Below are 20,778 nucleotides of genomic sequence, written 5' to 3' on the forward strand. Positions count from 1 at the left end.
TCAATGCAGAATAGAACATCCCAAGAATTCCATCTGAGCTCATGAGGAGAGACGGCAACTCCAACTTACCACTGTAAGGGAGCTCATCACTAATTGGTTCATCCACGAGCAAGGAGGTTTCTTAAGTCCTGAAAAGATGGGAAAAGAGGAGCTCAGTTCCCTGAAAGGGACATGGGAAATGCAGAGATAAATCCCACAGAAGTGCCCCTCACCAGGCAAAGGGGACTCTCTGGACCAGCACTGTCCTGGACTGTGTAATCTCCTCCTCGTCCTCCTCCAGCTGGTGGTGCTGGATGAGGTGGGTAGGCACAAAGAAGGCAGCTGCCTACACCAGAGCTCCAGCTGGATTGTCCTGTGCCACTGCCTGGGCTGGTGGGGTCACACAGGACGGGAGAGGAGCTGGGATGGAGTCAGGAGCAACAGAGGAAGCCCAGACTGTGGATGTGCCATGAGCAGGCAGCCCACAGCCATGGCTGCAGCTCCCCAGCTTGGTGTGGGGCTGTCCCCGTGTGGGTTCTGTCCCCACAAAGCCTCCTTGGAAGGGAGAGCTCTGTTGTGTGGATCCATGCCTCAAATGTTGGCTGCTTTGGGGCACAGAGGTGCCAGGGTGCTGTTTCTGGCTCACCTGTGAGGTGCTCTGTGGGACCATTAAAATGCTAACGGGGTCCCATGGTGGGACAAGGGCTGAGGCCCTGGAGGGACTCTGAAGCTGAGGTGGTGGAAGCAGAATGGAGAGCAGGCAATCCCTGGTTGGGAGAATCAGGAAGAGAAACAATCAGCTGGGGTAATCCAGCTGCAGAGCCAGGAGGGAGCAGCCTGACAGCCCCAGAACCCCTTCCTCATCCTGGCTCACCCCACAAAGGCCAGGATTTTTCCTCAGGCAGGGCCAGGCTGCTGTGCCACACTTGTGGAAATGCCACCACACACCAGAGGCTGTGTGAAAATGGGAATGTCCCCTCAAATGGGGAGTTCTGATCAGCCTGGCATGGCTGGGGTCAGGAAGGGGGGTGGGATGCTGGAAGGGGGCAGGGTGCAGCAATGCTCTGGGTGGGTGGGAACGCCCAGGAGGAGAAAGAAAGAGAGATTTATTGTGCAGGGCAGTGTGCGTGGGCACGGGGAGAACAGGAATACACTGGCCATGACTGTGTCCCCTCAGGGCCCTGCAGAAACCCAGAGCTGCCAGCTCGCCCTGTGCTCAGAAACAGGGGCAAGGAGAAACTGCCTCTGAGCTTTGCTTTGTGGGCTCTTCCTCAGATGATGCAGCGCCTTGTTGGTCCAGGGTCTGGAGAGCTCTCCTCTCCTGTGGCTCAGCAGTCCGTGGCAGGAGGAGAAGTCTTGTTCTTGCACAGATGTTCCATTCCTGTCTCCCTGTCAGGACAGTGGGCAGGTGGGTGTCACCTGTGGTGTGGTGACATCCTGAAGTCACACTGATGGAGGAGGCTCCTGAGAGCCAACTTGGTCACCTGTGCAGAGGGACAGGAGCCCTCAGCGAGGCAGAGCTGAGAGCCTGGAGGAGCCACAGGCTGTGTGACAGACTGGAGTGGGATAATTCCCATTAGGGATTCCCATGGGATAACTGCCATGGAGGACTGTGTGCATGGGTTGGAGCTCGGTGCAGTGGAGATGGGCTGGGAGGGGTTTCAAGGGCTGGAGAACTGGCAGGTGGCTGAAGGATGGAGAGGAGCAGGTCAGATTCCCAGTAGCAAAGGAGTGGTGGGTGAAGCCTCCCAGAGTGAGGATAATGAGGTGGAGATGGAGAAGGAGGTCATGGGACCACCACAGCGTGAGATTTCCAATGGCTTAGCCCCTCCCTTTTTAGGAAGGAGGGAGGGAGACACAGGAGTCTCGCGGGGCTCTTTTCCCACCCTCTCCTCGGTGCTGGGATCCCCGTGTGGGGGTTTGCACCCCTCTTCCCCCCAAACACGCTGCTGTGTGATCAGCCCTGCTCTCACTGAGCCCCACTTCCACCCTTCTCCCTCCCATCGCCAGGGCTCGGTGCCCTAAAATCCAAGGCAAGGAAGGTGCCAGGGGAGCTCGGGGCTGGCACGCGTGCGGGTGAGCTTGTTCACCCCGGAGCGGGCGGCAGCGATTCCCTGGCAGCCTCCCCGAGCAGCGCTCCTGCGTGTCCTGCTGCAGCCTCCCTCCGGCATCTCCCCGAGCTCCTCTCCGCACCTTCCTCCGCCGAAACAGCTCCGGAGAGGTTTTTTTTCCGGGATCGGGACAGGCGGGTGCTCTTGTGGCAGAGCGCGGCAGAGAGCGGCGGGCAGAGGCAGCTGGCTCCTTCGCGGGGAAGGCAGGCACGGAGCGGGGCCCGGGGGCCGGAGGATGCTCGCCGCGGTGCCCAGCCGCGGGGATGCGGGGTTGCTAGGAGGCAGGTGAAGGTGAAGGTGAAGGTGAAGAGGAGAGCGCTGCGGAGGACCGCAGGCCCAGGTAGCGCCGCAGCGGGGCCGGGGACAGGCGGGGGGGACATTGTCCGTGCGGGGAGCGGAGCCGGGAGCGCCCGGGGGAGCCGGGGCGGAGGGAGCCGGCTCGGTGCTGCGGGAGGACGATGCGGGAGCGGTCGGCGGCTCGGCCCTCCGCCAGCCCGGCTGCCGCGGCTCCCTGCCCGCCGGTGCCGGTACCGGTGCCGGTGCAGGGCCTCGGCCGTGAGTACCGGGGGCTGCGGGGGAGCGGCGCGGCGCAGCGCGGGAGGATGCTCAGCCATCCTCCGGCAAGGGCGAGCCGGGGATGCCGCCCGCCGCAGAGCCCCGGGCAGGCCGGGGCACCGGTGCCCTTGGGAAGCCGCCTGCAAGGGACGGGGGAGCGCCGCAGCCCGGGGCCGGCGGGGCCTGCGGGGACGCTGCCGCCGCCGCTGCCCTTGGGATGCCTCTTGGCGGGGCCGTGAGGGGCAGCAGTGTCCTTGGGAGACCGCGAGGAGCCACCTCCGGCCGGTCCCTTTCTGTCCTGTCCTCCGCACCGCGCCGGACCCTGCGGGGCTCGGGCTGAGCCCCCGGCTGGAGCTGCCCCCGGCTGGAGTTGCCCCGGCTGTGAGCTGCCCTCGGGCTGGAGCTGCCCCCGGGCTGGGAGCTGTCCCTGGCCCCGCAGGAGGAACGGGAGGATGGCACAGGATGGGCGGCTCTGACCTGCCTTCCCCCTCCTCCTAGATCCGCATGTCAGACCATCACGACCCCCACTATGGGGAGTCAGAACCCCAGCACGGCATCACTGTGGTCTTCCTCCTTGTCCTTGTCTTCTTCATCATGGGGCTGGTGGGGTTCCTGATCTGCCATGTCCTGAAGAAGAAGGGTTACCGGTGCCGCACCTTCCGGGATGAGCTTGACCCAGATGACAAAGATGAGGTGGAGGAGCTCGACGATGGTGAGTGCTGGGCAATGGGGGTCGCTGGGGGCTCAGCCTTGTGCCTGCTGTGGGCTGGTGCTCCCCATGCACCCTTCTGGGCTGTGGGATGGGGCTGCGAGGGTTACCTGTCACGTGTGGCTGGGCTGGAATAAAGGGCTGGGGCGGTGAGACCAGTGTGGTGTTCCCTGGGGATTGGGAGTGTGAGGGACAGGGATCCCTCAGATCCACGAGCTGACAACGGCTGGAGGTGACAGCGAGGTGGTAGCCAGTGCCTGGCCCTTCCCAAAGGAGCATTATCACCAGAAGGTAATTCTGATGAACATCCAGGACTTGCTGAATCCCCAGAATCTCAATCATAACCCCTGTTCCCTCAAGGAAAACCTCTCCCAGCTGGAGCACAAGTGCCTCTGCTCCTATGGCATTAGGATGTCTGGCAGGGAGCCAGCTGGTGTTTGTTATTGGCCATGTCTTCTTGTGGTCCCTGCTGTGTTCATGCAGACCACAGAAGTAGGGCTGCTGCTGGAAGGGGAAGGGACCTGTAGGGAATTTTTTCCATGGCTTCAGGGCACTGCAAGTCGCTCCGGGCTGGCTGGATTGGGAAGTCAGTGCTGCATCGAGCGTGGGTGCCCGGCCCAAGCTCTGTCATCCGGTGCTTTCCTGAGTGTCTGCTGAAGGGGGAACACACATTCCTCTGCTGCTTCCCAGGCTGGGAACAGCCACATGGTGCCACAGAACTCCTCCAGCTCCGCGTGCTGTGGCAGTGCTGGGGAGGATCAGCACCTCCTGCTGCCGCTGCCTGCGCTCAGGAGGGAAATGCAGCTCCTTGGGCTCGTCCTCAGTGCAGCCAGAGCCTCAGGTGCCCATGGATGTGCTCCTCTGGCTTTAATGTCTTGGCTGTACATGACATGGAGACAGCCTCTGAACCTTCCAGGATGGGCTTTGCCCTCTGGACACACCACAGCCCAGGGAAACATCTCCATGGGATGATGGAGAACTTCTGAGATCATGGTGGCAGCTCCAGAGCCTTTGAGGCAGCTGCCTGCCAGACCACAGCTCCAACCTGCTTAAAGGAACATCTCACACTGCTGACCAGGCTGGAGGTCCGTCCATCCATCCATCCATCCATCCATCCATCCATCCATCCATCCATCCACCCATCCGTGCCTCCTGCCTCCAGCAGTGGCTGGAAGCAGGTTGAGCTGAAAGCTGTGGGTGAACTCCACAGCGGAGTAGGCACCAGCCAAGATTCCCCAGAACAGTCTTTAAGCTTCCAATAGAGTGCAGCTCTGGGGCTCTCTCTGTCACTGTGTGTTACCCATTGCTGTGTTTAGTGGATCCCAGTGGGTTTATTTTCTGTGGACGTGTCCTGTCTACCCTTGGAGCCTTGAGAACTTTCAGCATCCTGCAGCCAAGGGCTCCAGGGCTGGACAAGGACCCTCCTCTTCCAACTTTTCAGAACCTGCTTCCCTCTCATTTCTCCAGATGCTCTGAAGGAGCAACACACCCCCTTTCCCTGCACAAGCAGCTGCTGGCTCAGCCGTTTCTTTTCCAGGATGAGAGATCTGGTGTTCCCCAGTGCCTTCCCAGTGTGACAGGGGACTCGAGGCTTCTCCAACAACTCTGCTGATGCAGCTGCTCCTGGGAAGGGATGAGTGAGCAGAGCCCTGGAATCCCAGCCCTCAGTGCCACGTTGTCTCTTTTCAGATGAGGCTGACAAGAACGATGACACCGTGGAGAAGATTGTGAGATGCATCATCCAAAATGAAGGTGAGCATTTCCTTGGGCCAGCCTGGAGCCGTGCTGATCACTTTGGCTCGTTTTTCCCTCTCTCTTCAGCATTCCCATTTTTTCCCCTCTCTCTTCAGCAAACGTGGAGGCCCTCAAGGAGATGCTGGGGGAAAATGAACCTGACGTGCCAGTGCCAGTGCCCAGGTGAGGGAAGCTCACAGCAGCTTGTGAGTGAGGGACAAGCAGCCCCTTTCCAGCTGCCACAAAACATCTTCCCAATGGGGAGTCCTGCTCTCCTGAGGGTTTTGAGGAGTGCTTCACCCCACTCTCAAGTGGAACAGTTCTTCCTCATTCCTGTCCCCCCCAGAGCTGCTGCTCCACTGGGGCTGCACCAGGGCTGGGACGTCTCCCCGAGGTGACACAGCCTGTCATCTTCTGTTGCAGCCTTGGTCACCACAGCAGCAGCCAGGACGGGGGCCCGCCCCATCACCACACGGTGCACCTGGGCTCCACACACGCCCCCTGCATCCACTGCAGCAGGAGGAAGAGGCACCCCCTGCAGCGCCAGGGCCGCTCCAAGGAGGGCAAAAGCAGGATGCACCCTGGAGAGACCACCGTCTTCTCAGTGGGCAGGTACCCAAACGAGCTTTGGTACATTTCCCTGCTGGAATGAGCACCACAGGCTCTCCTCAGTCCTGTTCCTTCCCCTTTCCCCTTGTCCCCAAGATTCCCTCTTGCTGTTGCACACGGAGATGCCCCAGCAGCAGCTCTGCAGCTCCTGAGAGCTCTGGAGCTCCTGAGCAGCCAGGTGTTTGCTGCACCTGGAAATGCCTGTGGTCTGTGGCAGGCTGTGATGCACCGGTGGCTTCCCTCCTTCCCCGGGAAGGTGACTCAAGCTGGGTTTTCCTGCTGAGTCAGTGCTGGGCACAGCCCCAGCTCCGTGTCCTTCCAGAGCCCGCTGTCCCAGCTCGGTGCAGGCAGGGCCTTGCTGCCCAACTGGGGGCTTCAGGGACCTCATTGAGGGGGACAGAGGGGACAGCATGTCCCAGGTGCAAGCCACCACCTGCTCAGGATGAAAGAGTGGCTGTGCTGCTCCAGGTTGCTGCCTCCAATCGTGTCTGTAATTAGATGACACAGCAGCAATGTAAGAATAGGGGAGTGTTCCTGATACTTCCCACAAATGCTTTCCATCCCCACCTGGTTTCACCTCAAGGGACTTCCTGTGGTCTCACTGTGTCGTCACTAACCTGCAGAGCAGTCTGTAGGCTTGCCCAGGCTGCCCCATTCCCCAGCAGAAAGGGTTTGGAAAGTTCCTGGGCTTGGCTCCCTCCGGCTGTGGTGGCTGGGGCAGGGTGACAAGCAGCTGCTGGTCCCTGGATGGCCACCGTGGTGAGACACAGAGCTCTGCCATGCTCAGATTGTGCTCAAGGTCCTCATTCAGGGCTGAGACTTGATGGAACTTCATGTTGTGGTCCAGAGAGACAGTCCTTTCATGGGAATGCTGAGCCAAAGTTGGCATGGAATTGTAGAATGGTTTGGGTTGGAAAGGACCTCAAAGTTCATCTCATGCCACCCCCTGCCATGGGCAGGGACACCTTTCACTGTTCCAGGCTGCTCCAGCCTGGCCTTGGGCACTGCCAGGGATCCAGGGGCAGCCACAGCTGCTCTGGGCACCCTGTGCCAGGGCCTGCCCACCCTGCCAGGGAAACAACTAATTCCCAATATCCCATCCATCCCTGGCTCTGGGAAGCCATTCCCTGTGTCCTATCATGTGGATTTTCCCACCATCCTGGGCAGGAGCCTCAGCAGTGAGGTGAGCTGGGGCTTTGTGGGCAGCTGGAGAAACAGGGAGGGCTGCTGGACTGCCCAGGCCCAGCTCAGCTCGGATCACATCTCGTGGGCACTGCCAGCTCCCGGCTCTCCGTGCCCGTGGCTGTCCTTGGAGGTGGTGCCCGGCAGGCCGGGGCTCTGCACAGCTCCTGCTCACCACTAATTCATTCCCTGGCTGGTGCCCAGCTCCATCCCCTCCTCCATGTCCTCTGTCCGTGCTCTTCCAGCCCGCTCTCAGCACTCAGAGTGCTGGACAAGATGCTCGCCTTTCCCAAAGGCACCTTCCCTCAATTCCTGATTTTCCTCTTTAACCCTGTGAGTGTCATACCCCACACCAGCCTTCTCCACAGGGCAGTCACCCCATTTCTCCAAGGCTTTACTTTCAATCTTGAATCTCTTTTGTACAAACTCCAGCTGCTAAGGGACCTATGTGCCCATGAGCTACAATCCCACCCCCAAATTCTGCTTCTTATTCCCTTCCAGATCCTCCAGGATGGCCCTTCCTGTGTCTTATTTATGACAAATATCTTGAAGTACTTTGACCCAGCACTAAAGAACTCACAGGGCTTCTTTAACCCACCCCTAGAGTTAAAGACATCCTCAGGTCTTGGTATTGTTCTTGCCTTGGATGCAGAGGTTGATGGTCCAGCCTGATCCCACATGGAATGGGTCCTGGTAGGCACAGGCTCATCCCTGAGGAGTGGAAAGCTCTGGAGGTCCACCAAGATCATCAGGGCTGGAGTATGAGGCATCTGAGGAGGCTTTTTTGGCCTGGAGCATTAGAAAGGGATGATCTAATTGTCCCCTAACACTTCCCAAAGGGTGGGTGGAATTTAAATGAAGATGGAACAAGACTCTCCTCAGAGATCTGCACTGGGAAGGGCAAGAGGCAACGGCCATGAGTTACAACAGGAGGAATCCAGAAAAGATGCCAGGAAAAACTGTTCTGCCATGAGGATGGTGCAGCCCTTGACAGGGCCCTGAGGAGTGGAGGAATCTCTGACCCTGAAGATTTCCAAAACCTGACTGGACAGGGCTCTGGGCAAAGAGGGTAGGAGAGGGCCCAGATATGGGGTCTGGACTGGAGACCTCCTGAGGGCTTTTTGCACCTAAATTGTTCTAAACTTGTGTGGCACTCAGGGTTATGTCTGGTATAGGATGATTTACCACTTAGCTCAGCGCTTTTCCTCAGCCAGGTGTAACCAGTGGCAGAGCTTGTCCATAAAAATTCTGTGTCTGACCCTCTGTCCTCAGCCCCACCAGCCAGAGTGTGTCACATCCCACTGAATCCCAGGGATGCTGATGAGGCAGCCAGGCAGGGCTCCTCTGCTCTCCCTCACCAGCCAGAGGTTGGCTACATTACTTCCTCTGCCCTCTCTGGTCCAAACCCTTCCTGCTCTCTGACTCCACTCATGACTCTTCCAGGCTGACATTGCTCAATGGCATTACCAAGAAGTGATCCTGTCACTTGTGTCTCCTTCCTGTTCCTCTTCAGGGCCAGAACATTCTTTGGTCTCCCCAAATCGCAGTGCTGGTGTCTTATCTCTGAATATCTGGACAGACCTGAAAGGTCACATTTGCTGCTACTTGGCCTGGGAACCTTGTCTGGAGCTGGAACATTTCTCTTCTCCACCCTCCCAATCCTTTCTGGCCCTGCTGAGGGGTTGGTGTGTCCACAGGCTGGGCTCCAGCCTGGAAGTGCTCTCCTTCATCTCTGCCAACTCTCCTGGCATCAGTTCTTATCTTTTGGACCTCTCTGCTTTTTCCTTTGGAACAGCAGCGCTGCCATGTGCTTGACCTGTGTGTCTTGCTGTTCTTTCCACACCAGCAGTGTGAACTTTCTGAAATTGTGCTTTGCCCTGACACTGCCTCACAGCTGAACCTCAGCAGAACCTGGTCTGTTGTTTTCCATGTGTGATCCAAGCACAGTGAGAGCAGCTGTGGGTGAGCCATGGGCTGCACGAGCTCTCAGTGCTGCCATTGGAGTGCTCTGCTTGGTGGACACCAGCTCACCATGGAGGAGATTTCCTCTCTGCTGGTCCAGTGCTGGGGAGGAGGAGTCACAATCAGCACAGTTCAGACTTTCAGGCTTTGCTGACACCTTGCCCCTCCCAGGCTGAGGGAACTGGGACAGGAAAAAGTTCCAAGGAGACTTTAGAGCCCCTTCCAGTGCCTAGAGGGGTTCCAAGAGAGCTGGAGAGGGACTTGGGGCAAGGGCACAGAGTGATAGGACACAGAGAATGGCTCTCTGCTGCCAGTGGGCAAGGTTAGAAGGGATATTGGGAAGGAATTGGTGGGCAGGCCCTGGCACAGGGTGCCCAGAGCAGCTGTGGCTGCCCCTGGATCCCTGAAAGTGTCCAAGGCCAGGTTGGATGGGGCTTGGAGCAGCCAGATTGAGGGAAAATTGTCCCAACCCATGGTGGGGAAAGGGACTGGATGATCATTTAGGACCTCCTTCCAAGTCAAGCCATTCCATGAGTCTATGATCCCTAACCCCTCTCTTCTCCTCACATGCAATGTTATATCACTTCTGATTATGAGCCCACCCTTTGAGGGTGTCAGACCCATTTCTGCAGCTTTTCTCCTGCCCACCCAGAGCTCTGAGCTGTTACCTGCTCATGGTGGAACCTTGGTGAACACTCAGGTACCATCTGCCCCTCCAGGGGATGGTGCAAAATGTGCTCTGGCAGATTTTAGCTGAACAGCTCCTCCAGCCTATGATCCCTGTACCCAAATCACTGCCAAACCCCTGTCCTGCCCTCACTGAGAGCACGCTGTCATCCAGAGCATTTCCAAGAGCTGTGATCCATCTTGCTGCTGGGAGGACAAGCTCTGCCCCAGCCAAGACCTGGATTGCACTTCACACCCTTCCCTTTCTGTTTGTTTTGCTCAAAATGAAGGGGAAAATCAATTTGTATAGGTGTGAATGGGTCAGACAGGTTGGAGATCACAGCAAAGTGAGGAGATCTGGGGTTTGGAGGTACAGAAAAACTGGGAATCCAGTGGTGGGACGGCATGGAAAAAACTGCTTGTAGGAGTGTTGGGGGGTAGGATGGTCAGGACGGATGGAGATGAGAGATCTCTGCTGCCAGGTCAGGAACTTGGGGTTTATTGCAAAGGGTCTGGGTGCAGGGCCCTGCTGGGAGCTGCCAAACACAGCTCAGAGCAGGCTGAGAGAAGAGAGGGGCAGAGAGGGTGAGAGAGTAAGAGAGTAAAAGGGGCAAGAGAGTAAAAGGGTAAGAGAGCGAGGTTCCTGTTCCAATACAGTAAATCTTCTTCTGTGTTGAATATTCTGATTCTCACTAACCAATCTAGTACAAGATACAAATCCTATAGCATTTACATACAGCCTATAAGAATCACTACATTACCATACTGTGTTACATTTTAAACTCTAAAAACTCCTCTTTGGGTCCCTTCTGCCAAGCTGGAGGGTCTGCTCTGACCCTTGGGCCTGTCTGCAAGCAGAGGGTGTTGTTCCATCAAAAGGGGATTACCTTCAGCTGGCTACACCATTGTTTTCCAGTTGTTCAGTAACTAAGGGATCTCAAAGCTTGCTTTCATTTCAATCTCGCTTATAGTTTCTATATTCTCAAAATCTTTTGCCAGACAATCATATTGATAAGGGACTTTCCTGTTTCATCTCCCCCAACACCTGCTGTGTCCTGTCCCCGTTGCAGGTTCCGTGTCACACACATCGGGAAGAAGCCGTGCCTGCCGGAGCAGCCAGACGGGGCCCTGCCCGTGGCCAGCCGCCCGCCGAGCACGGAGGAGCTGGAGCGCAGCAGCGAGCTGCTCAACGGGACTGTGCCCATGGCCGGCCTGCAGAACGGAGCCGTCCACACGGGCACACAGAGTGCCAGGAGCACCGAGCAGAGCCTGTCCGCCAGCCCGGCCGCCAACACACCCGCCAGCGCCGGCACCCGTGACAGCCGGAGGGCGGGCACCGCGGGGTCTGGCCCGCTTGGGTCCGGCATGGTTGGATCCGGCACGGTTGGGTCTGGCCCAGTTGGGTCCAGCACGGTTGGGTCTGGCACGGTTGGGCCCAGCCCCATTGGGTCCAACCCGGTTGGGTCCGGCCGGGCTGGGTCCTTGCCAGGTGCTGGATCCGCTCCTGGGAGCTCCAGCCGGCAGCGCAGGCTGCTGAGCCTGCCCATGCTGGGAGCGTCGAGTCCCAACATCCCGGGAGAGCTGGCGAGGGAAGGAGCTGGCATGTGCCTGGAGGAGATGGGACTGGCATCGGCAGATGAGGTGTCGGATATTCACGGGAGCCTGAGTCTGCAGGAGCAGGCAGAGGAGCTGGCGAGAGACGAGAGCAGCAGGAAACAGTCCGGAGGGGAGGATGGGAAGCAGCAGGTATGTTCCTCCTCCTACTGGTCCCCATGTGGTCCCCTGGGCTGGAAGGAGATTGCTTTTTCCCACCTATTCTCTGATGTGTGAGGCAGTGGAGTGACTGTGACAGGTCTCACCCTGCTTCAGGGGCAGCGGGAGGTGCTGCAGACCTGCTGCCCCGTTCCCTTGGCAAGGGACTCCTTCTCCTTTGGGGACATCCATTGGGATTTTGACCTGGGGCGGTGGAAGGTGCTGCAGACCTGCTGCCCCGTTCCCCTTGGCAGGAGACTCCTTCTCCTTTGGGAGTATCCATTGGGATTTTGACCTGGCAAAGCTCCATTACTGCACGTGGTGTCCCCAGAGCTGTAGCCTCAATGGGGTCCAGTGTGGCCCCACAGGAACAGGCAGGGGCAGATTTCTCCAGGAGCCTTCCTTACCTCCAAGGCCAGGAAATGGCAAAGCCAAGTAGTCATGTCTTGGCTGTTTCCCCCTGCTCAGAGAGGAGGAAAGCCCACCCTGCCTGCAGCTCCCAGTACCTGGTACCTCCCAATGTCCCACCCACCCACCTTGCTGGAGGGGTTAGAAAGCTCCAGGGGATTTTCTCCCTGCAGTTGCCTCTGTGCAGGTACCAGTGAGCAAATGAGGCTGCTGGTGGTGCTTCAGACACCCAGAATTTTGCCTACACACTCATTTGTGGTTCTGCAGCTGGGAAAAGGTGATTTTCATGGAAAAGGGCTGGGAAACACCCCTGTGTAGTGTCAGCAGCACCAAGAGCTGGGCCTTAATTTGCCTCACAAAACCAGCCCGATGTGGCAAAGCCCTTGGGAGAAAAAGGAAGCCAAATGCCTGAGTAAAATTCTTGGCATGCTTCAAAGCCATGGAGATCCCCTGGGGCTGGTTCTGCACGGGCTGGGCACATGCCAGCAGCCCTTGGCAGGGGGTGGGATGGGGCAGGACTGGGTCAGCACGGGAGAGGCCTGGGGAAGGTGCCTGGCTGGATGCTGGATAAGGACAAAGCAGGATCCCACTGTTTCCACCTTGGCTGGAAGGTTTGAGCTGCCCTTCATGGAGAAGGGCAAGGCAGGATAGAGCTGATGGGCTGCAGCCCTTCCCCAGAGACCTGGGGACGTGGTGACAGGTCCTCCTGTGTCCCACTGAGCCTTGGGAATCCCTCTGATCCCCAGGAAAGCAGTTAGGTGCAGGGCAAGCCCAGTGCCAGGCTCCTGTCCTGGATGCTGCCCGTGATGCTGGGGTGCTCCAGGACATGGGGTCCCAGGAGAACGGTGACAGGACCTCCCTGGGATGTTTGTCACCAAGCCATGGTGTCACTGGGGCCATCCCCCATGCCCTCCGTCGCAGTCAGAGCCAGCACCAGGGTTGGTGGCTGCTGCTGTCACGTCCTGCAGGTGGTGGGGAAGGGCAGAGGTGGTGCCTGGGCTGTGCTTTCTCCTGGAGGCTCGGTGGGGCTCTGCCCCTCGGGTCACTGCTGTGACCATGGGAGAGCCCCAGCTCCATGGGAGCGCTGACCCCTCTTCTCCATCCCACAGGGGCCCAGCGCCGCGGAGCAGGACCGTGTGTGAGGTGAGTGCCTGTCCCCTGCCCCTGGGACAATGTCTGGGGGGTGGGAGGGCACTGTCACTGTCCCTGTGTGAGGTGAGTGCCTGTCCTCTGCCGTGTCCCCTGCCCCTGGGACAATGTCTGGGGGGTGGGAGGGCACTGTCACTGTCCCACCATGGCGGGTCTCAGCTTGCTGCTGGAGATGGAGAGAGGCTGAACCCTTTCTCCAGGGGTCGGGACGTGCCCAGCCACAGGCAGCGACCCCAGGCAGTGCCATTTGTGTGGTGGAGAGGTGCCAGGGCTGCGGGCACCAGCCCCATCGTGCCTCTCTCCCTCCCGCAGCTGCTCTCCGCTCCCGGGCTGGAGCGTGCACGGGAGGCGCGCAGCCCCCGGGCCCCTCGGGGCTGGGGCTCTGCCGTGGGGCAGCCGCGGGGCAGCCGTGCCCGGCCCCGGGTGGGCAGCTACGCGCTTGGCATGGCCGGAGCGACGCGCCCGCCACACCGACAACAACCGCGCTCGGCGGCGCCAGCCTTCATCCCATCGGCAATAGGTACCCGAGTCCCACCCACCGCACCCTCCCCGGACACCCCCGAGGGACCCTCGGGCCTGGCAGGGGCAGGACGGCGCCCGCTGCCCCCGCGGCCCCCAGCTCGGGGGAAGGATCACAGGGGCAGGGATGGAGGCAGCGGCTTGAGCCCCCCCCGGGGCGGTGGGGAGCGCCCCCCGCCCGCCGGGCACGTTCAGCACAGAGCACAGCCCCCCCGGGCACCCCTGCCACGCAGAGCGGGCACTGGCACACACCCGGCACCGGCAGGGCCTGGGAGATGCTGGCGGAGATTGGAGCTGCCGGCCCCATCCCGGCACTGGCCCGGGGGGCAGGATGGCCCCGGGCCAGGCCAGCGGGCAGCCCCGGGCCGCGCCAGCTTCGGTGTGTAACGCCCTGTACATAGACGAGCTACAACCATTAAAGCTGCTGAACCCCTCGGCAGGGCCAGTGGGATTTATTGATTTATTGGGGACAGCCCCCACGCCCACTCCTGCCCGTGGGGGCTGGTAGGGAAGAGAGATGAGCCCCTCAGGAACCAGGGCTGGGAGTGCACGGGTGATGCCAGGCAGGAAGGGTGGAGGCAAAACGGGGGGGTGAGATGGGGCCTGGCTATGGCACTGGGCACCCCAAAAAGGGGTTCTGGGTGCTGTACTGGGATGCAGGACCACTCTGCAAGCAGCACTGGGCAGGATGATGCAGCCCCTGGAGAGACCAGCTCGGGGCATGGGGCACAGCAGCTCCTGCTGCAGGGACAGCAGCCTGTGGTGGTTTGCTTGGGTAAGGCTTTTTTGGGGAGGGGGGCTGGGGGCACCCACAGGGTCAGCTGAAGTGAAGCTCGGGGTCGGGCTCGGGGGCTCTGCCGGGCGGCGGGGGCGGCGCACGGAGCTGCAGAGAGGGAGAGGACAGGGAAAGGAGAGGGACAGAAGTGGTGCCAGCATGCTGAGGCCACTCATCCCCCTTCAGACCCCCCAAAACACACGGGTGGCTCCATTACAGAAGGGCTGGGGCAGGTTTTGGGGCATCCCTGTGAAGGGACTTACCGGCCGCAGGCGCGTGGCTGCCAGGTCTGGAGAGCTCTGCCCGCTGCCCGTGCCATCCTGCCGGCAACCTGGGAGGGCCCAGCAGCTCAGCCTGGCTTTTGGGCTCCCCCAGCCCCTTCCCAGTTTCCCCAGTTTCCCCAGCACTCACCTCCCAGCGCTGTCTCAGGAGCAGAGCTGGAGACCAGGCTGGCCCCGGGTGTGAGGCCAGGAGGGGAGAAGGGCGGAGGGGACGGTGATGGCAGCTCCTGGGAAAACACAGCGAAGAGGCATGGGCATGGTGGGAAAGGGGCTTCACCTCAGCACCCATGGAAGGGCCAGGGTGACTCAATGACTCTCCTGCACCAACCTGCCCGGCTGCCTCCCGGGCCCCAGTGAGCTCCTCCACCACCAGGGAGGGGAAGACGCCGACGCGGCCGTCGAAGTCGCCGGTCCAGAAGCCATCATCCACCTCACCAGCAGCACGGGGCAGCACCCGGATGATGGCCCCCTCAGGAAAACTCAGCTCCTCGGGGCTCTGCCCCTCATAGTCGTACAGGGCTCGCACCAGCCAGGCTGAGGGGAGGGTGGGGAGGGGGCTCAGCACACTCTGGATCCTGCCCCCCTCTCTGGGGTGGCGGTGATGCCCAGCACTCACCTCCAGGCTCCAGCACCAGTTCTGCAGCCATGATGCTGGAGAGCTGGCGGTGCAAGGCAGAGGGGCCTGGGGGGCCCAGCCCAGCCCCCGAGTCACACCCCAGGGACAGCAGGTACTTTTCAGGGACATAGCCGACCTGCCCAGCCTTGTTCCGAGCCTGAGGAGGCAGAAACCACATGAACATCCCAGGCTCCAGAGTGGGGCCAGCCTGGGAATGTCCAAAAGGTGGCCCCCAGTATGGAGGGGGGCTCCGCCTGCTCCCACCTTCACCCACTCCTCTGCGTCCCCATCCTCAATGATCTCCAGCTCCTCGCCCTGGCTGATGGACAGCTCATCCGCCTGGCAGCCCTGCAGGAGATGGGGACAACGTGGCAGAGAGGCTGAGGTGCCAGCCCTGGGCAGGCAGGGTGAGGGCCAGGCAGGCAGGGCCATACCTGGTAGCCAAAGATCACCCGGCAGGTGTAGGGGTAGGTGCGGGCAGCCGGCCCAGGCTCATCATCCTCATCGGGCTCATCACTGTCCTCGTAGTCATCGAACTCAGCTGGGTCCAGCCCTGTGGGGGTCTCCTCACCTGTACCCCCCATGGCCCCAGCCAGCCAGGCGTCCACATCCAGCCCTGCCGCCCGCAGCAGTGCCAGCCGTGCCTCGGCCTTCACTCGGCTCACCTGGGGACACTACACATTGTCACAGTGCCCAGGACACCTCTGGCAGTGTCTCAACCCCATCACCCCCATCCCCAGCACCACACCCCAAGTGCAGCATCCCAGCCACCACCCTTCCCTGTCCCTACCTCCCCCACCCTGGGGGTGACAGACCTCAATGTCACCCCAAGTTCCCTGACTCAGGGTCCCACCTCTGCCTTGCGGATGTTCTCCCTCACTTCCTCCATCTGCCGCTCCACAGCTGCCGCCTCCGCCTCCAGCCCCTGCTGCCGCCTGGCCTCCAGCCGCTGCAGCACCTGGGCAGGCATCCACAGCTCAGAGGGTGTGGCAGCTGGTGAGGGGCTGCAAAAGCCCCTCCCTGAGCCCCCCAGTGCCCCGTGGGGCAGGACAACACCCACCTCCTCACTGTGTGCCCTGTTCTTGTGCTCACGGGCCACCCGCGTGGCCCAGCGCCGCGCCTCCTTCTCCAGGCTGGCCCCATCGTCTGCTGGTGGCAGCAGGCACACCTGGGCAAGGACACAGCGGTGACAAGGGGGTGGCTGTGCAGACCCCACCTTGCTGTAATGATCCTATCCACTTACCTCCTCCATCCCTGTGAGCTGGAAGCGCTGCTCGGGCGCCAGGGAGAAGGCGGGGTGGTCCTGCAGGAAGAGGAGCAGGTCCTGCTCCCGGCACACCTGCAGCAGGGGAGTGGTGTGGGGCTGGGGGCTCACCTGTGCCCTCATGTCCCACCCAGCTCAGGGCACACAGTGCCGTTACCCGTGCAGATGCCTCCACAACACCCTGGAACCAGTCCCGGGTGGCCCGGCAGGTCTCCACCTCCGTCCTGCTGGCAGCTGACAAGTGCTCCCGGAGCCTCTCATAAAGGTCCCCATCCAGAGCCTGGGGGAAAGCAGAGGGAACCCCCCCAGCACTGCCACATCCCCCCACTGGAGCATCCCTGACCCCCAGGGCAGCCAGCCCTGACCCTGTGCCAGCAGGACCCTCCGTGCTGGCAGTGAGGAGAGACTTCTTGTGGGACGCTGGGGAAGGGGCACGGGGGGTCTGGGCATCCCCTACCTGCATGGCTGCGGGCAGCTCCACACGCTGGTAATGCTCCAGGTGGGCAGAGGCAGCCACCAGGGCAAAGCTGTACTCATTCTGCACCCCTGCCAGCTGCCTTGAGTGCTCGGCCAGTCGTGCTGAGAACTGCAGGGACGTGGGCAGCGAGGCTTGGCCATGGTGCCCTGTGTCCCCAACACGGGTACCCTGCCATCCCCAGCACCACCAACCTTGGCACTGAGCTTCTGCAGGCTGGCCTTGGTGTGAAATATCCGCCGGTCGCTCTTGCGCAGGCTGGGGAGGGTGGACGGGGGTGTGAGACCACCCTGAGGCACAGCAGCCCCCGGCCCCGTGTGCCCTGTGTGCCTCACTCACCGCGCCTCCACGTCGGCCGCCTTGTCCTTGGCCACCTCGCTGCTGCGCCGCAGGTGGCTCAGCTGCTTCTTGGCCTTGTCCAGCTCCTTCACCGTCTCCAGCAGCTCCACCTGCGCCTTCTGTAGCCGCTCGATGCCCTGTGGGGAGTGTCAGCTGGGGGGCACAGCTGTCCCCCCTGCCTGGGCACAGGGACATGGCCTTGCCCCGGTACCTTCTTGAGCGTCCTCTCCTTGCAGAGGCGGGCGCTGCGGGCGGCCTCGGCGGCCAGGGCGCGGTAGCTCTCGGAGGCGGTGACACGGACCTGCCCGGCGTGTGCTGTCCCCTCGATGACGCCTTTCCAGACAGCTGCCACACTCCTGTGGGCACGGGGTTAACACAGGGCCAGGCACTCTCTGCCATGCGACACCTTCTGGGGATGCCCAGCAGGACTGCCAGCACCCCCAGTCACAGCAGACTGGGACTGGGGACATCCCACCCACAGCTGTGTCCCGGTAACAGCCAAATCCGGGTTGGCATTAAGCATCTCCAAGTTGGGAGCGTCATGGGCAGGTATGGCAAGCCCCAGCTACTTGTCCCCAGCCCTGTCTCTGTCCCCAGCCCACCTGGAGTCGCCAGCCTCGCCACGGCCCCGATGCCAGTCTCTCTTCACGAACTGGCTCGCCAGCCTCTGCAGAGCCTGCAGACAGACCCGGCATCACCAACACTGCCTGACCCTGCCCAGCAGCCCAGCAGCCACCAACCCACCCTGGGCCCAAAGCTGGGCTCCCCACGCTGGGCGCAAAGCTGGCCCACCCCATGGAGCTGGGGACACACATGTGTCCCCTCAGAGCACAGACACATCCCCGTGGCTCAGTGTCAGCAGGAATCCCATTGTGCTCCCCAAAACATTTTTGGGGGGCAGCCACCACAATGAAAGGACCCCTCCCTCACTGTGGTTTTTGGGACAGAGTCCCTGCAAGGGGACATCAGCGAGGGACACTGGCTACAGAGACAGAGTAGAGGAGCCCCAGCAAAGCCAAGCTCAGCAAGACCCCAACCCTGGGGGATGGATGATCACCCCCAGCCTGCGGGTGTGAGGGAGGGCAGTGACACGGTGGTGACCAGTCGCAGGAAAGGGGGACACAGTTCTGCTGCAGTATGTCCCCAGGGGATGCTGCAGGGACATCTCACATCAAAACCAAACTGACATTTCAGAGCAGCGCCCTGCGATGACCCAGCAGACAGCAAAGCCCAGCGGTTTCCTCCCCCACAAGGTCTTCCCTCCAGGCTCCCAGAACACCCAAGGTTCGGGCCACGCCGTGCTCAGCAGAGCCCCCAGCGGGTGCTGGACGTGGTCAGGGTGCTCCCGGCAGGATGAGCCATCTGCCACCACCCTGCGGGGCCAGCACGGAGCAGCCACGCTCGGGTGATTCCCGAAGCTGCCCTCTGCCTGCGTGGGGCCTGCCCAGCTCCTGCCCCAAGCCGCAGGATGGGGCCTGGGCACCCCGGGACATTGATCCCGAATCCCGACGTGGCACCTCCTTACCTGCCCGTACTCCCTGTCAATGGTGGCCCTCTGCTTGCTGTAGGACCTGGGGGGACACAGGGAGGACACACAGAGAGGGGCAGGCATGGGCCACCCCTCCCTGCACCTGCTGCCACCATCCCCCTCTTACCATGTCCCCCTGCCACCATCCTGTCCCCATCAGGCCACCCCAGTGGGTGATGGAGCCCATGACCTCAAGGTGACAGGCTCAAGGTGAGCCGTGCCCGGTGCCTGGCACACCCGGGCCGGGTCTCAGCCTGGGGACACACACACACACAGAGACACACAGACACAGACACACAGACAGAGACACAGACACATGCAGACATGGGATGAGATGCCCGGTGTCAGCTTGGGGACACACACAGGCACGGGATGAGCTGTTTCATCTCAGCCTGGGGACACACACAGGATGAGCTGCCCGGTCTCAGCTTGGGGACAGAGACACAGATATACACAGAAACAGAAACACAAACAGACACACACACACACACACACACACACACACACACACACACACGGGATGAGCTGCCTGGTCTCAGCCTGGGGACAGATACACAGACAAACAGACACAGACACACACAGACAGACACACACACACGCACACACACACACACAGACAGGATGAGCTGCCCGGTGTCAGCTCGACCCGGCTGTCACCTGTGCGGGCCCTACCTGATGTCCTCCAGCAGCTCGGCGTCCCGCTGCTGTTTGCTCTGCAGGCCCGACAGCTGCTCCAGGAGATGGACCCGCAGCTCCTGCGTGAGCTTCACCTGCGGGCAGGTCCCGCTCAGCCCCGCGGCCGCGCCGGGCACGGGGATGCGCTGTGCGCCCTGCCCGGGTACCGGTGCCCACCGGCCCCCCGTCCTGAGCGCCGCCCAACCGCGGCCTCGCTTCCCCAGCCCCGGGAGGCTCCGCCGGGGGCGAGGCTCGGTCACGGCTGCAGGACGCGGCAGCGAGGGAGGACCCGGCCCCGCTGACCCGGCCCAACACGGCCCAGCCCAGCCCAGCTCGGCCCGGGGCTCACCTTGCGCGGCGGCGGCTGCATGGCTGCGCTGCCCCGGTGCCGGTGCCGATCCCAATCCCGGTGCCGATCGCCGCCGCCCCGATCCGCGTGTGCGGAGCCCGGAACTGCCGGGCCGGCCGCGCCCCGCCCACTGACCACGCCCCTCTCAGACCACGCCCCTCAAAGATCACGGCCCAAGACGAGCCCTGCCCCACCAGGCCCCGCCCACCACTCACTGACGGACACGCCCCCAGAGCCGCCTCCAACCAGCCCCGCCCCTTTCCCGCGCTGCCGGGAGCCCCGCCCATTGCGCCCAGCAAGCCCCGCCCCTCAGAGGCTGCAGCGCCGCCTTGTGGTCAGTGCTGAACCTGGGCGGGGCGATGGGACACGGGGACACGGGGAGACAGGGACATGAGAACACAGGGATATGAGAGGGAGGGACATGGGGATGTGACATAGGGACATGGGGACATGTAGGTCAGGAGACAGGGACCTGGGAACACAGGGATATGAGAGGCAGGGACATGCAGACATGGGGACATGGGAAACAGGAACATTGAGACACAGGGATATGCGACACAGGGACATGGGGACATGTGGATAAGGAGACAGGGACGTGGCAATGCAGCAATATGAGAGACAGGGACATGGGGATGTAGAGACATGAGAAGACAGGGACATGGGGACACGGGGATATGTGACATGAGGACATGGGGACATGGGAGACAGGGACACAGGGACATGAGAAGACAGGGACATGGGAACACAGGGTTATGTGACACAGGGACGTGGGGACATGTGGACATGGGAGACAGGAGAACAGGGACATACATGGGGACACAAGGCTGTGAGAGATGGGGATGTGTGGGTGCAGCATCACAGGGACATGGGGGATGGGGAGCGCTGTCCTTGGGCAGGGGGACATGGGGACATGGGGATCACAGCACTGGGATCACTGGGGAACGAGTCCTTGTGCATGAGGACGCACAGGATGTGGTGACACATGAGGGGCTGGGGCACTGGCCCTGGGATGTGGGGACATGTGGGACACTGAGGGGACAGCCCCAGCACAGGGACATGTGGGGTCTCACATCACATGGAGGACACGGAGCCCCTGGCTTGGCAGGACCCTGCCGTGGGGACAGGGGCACAGAGCTGAGCA

At 61.4% G+C, this 20,778-nt stretch overlaps 2 protein-coding genes across 3 annotated transcripts; one reads left to right on the forward strand and one right to left on the reverse strand.

Moving 5' to 3' along the window:
* Positions 1 to 1,833: 1,833 nt before the first annotated feature.
* RELL2 (RELT like 2) lies at positions 1,834 to 13,769 on the forward strand. Of its 2 annotated transcripts, none has more exons than XM_064724830.1 (8): positions 1,834 to 2,430; positions 3,144 to 3,357; positions 5,044 to 5,106; positions 5,205 to 5,271; positions 5,512 to 5,700; positions 10,578 to 11,253; positions 12,777 to 12,810; positions 13,129 to 13,769. In XM_064724830.1, exons 2-7 carry the CDS (start codon positions 3,150 to 3,152, stop codon positions 12,807 to 12,809), a joined length of 1,236 nt encoding a protein of 411 aa, XP_064580900.1. In that variant the 5' UTR covers positions 1,834 to 2,430; positions 3,144 to 3,149; the 3' UTR covers position 12,810; positions 13,129 to 13,769. The 2 variants fall into 2 exon arrangements, with proteins under 2 accessions (XP_064580900.1, XP_064580901.1); XM_064724831.1 differs by lacking the exon at positions 1,834 to 2,430 and adding an exon at positions 2,454 to 2,645.
* Positions 13,757 to 19,750, reverse strand: FCHSD1 (FCH and double SH3 domains 1). Its single transcript, XM_064724828.1, has 19 exons — positions 19,638 to 19,750; positions 19,286 to 19,383; positions 18,611 to 18,656; positions 17,688 to 17,761; positions 17,297 to 17,441; positions 17,086 to 17,222; positions 16,941 to 17,004; positions 16,729 to 16,857; positions 16,429 to 16,551; positions 16,251 to 16,346; positions 16,068 to 16,175; positions 15,861 to 15,965; positions 15,442 to 15,672; positions 15,272 to 15,355; positions 15,008 to 15,164; positions 14,720 to 14,925; positions 14,522 to 14,618; positions 14,374 to 14,441; positions 13,757 to 14,218 (listed from the first exon to the last, which is right to left on the reverse strand). Exons 1-19 carry the CDS (start codon positions 19,656 to 19,658, stop codon positions 14,153 to 14,155), a joined length of 2,055 nt encoding a protein of 684 aa, XP_064580898.1. The 5' UTR covers positions 19,659 to 19,750; the 3' UTR covers positions 13,757 to 14,152.
* Between the last annotated feature and the right edge of the window lie 1,028 nt (positions 19,751 to 20,778).

This window comes from Zonotrichia leucophrys, chromosome 13, assembly GCF_028769735.1.
Source record: "Zonotrichia leucophrys gambelii isolate GWCS_2022_RI chromosome 13, RI_Zleu_2.0, whole genome shotgun sequence".
In the NCBI taxonomy this organism is placed as follows: Eukaryota; Metazoa; Chordata; class Aves; order Passeriformes; family Passerellidae; genus Zonotrichia; species Zonotrichia leucophrys.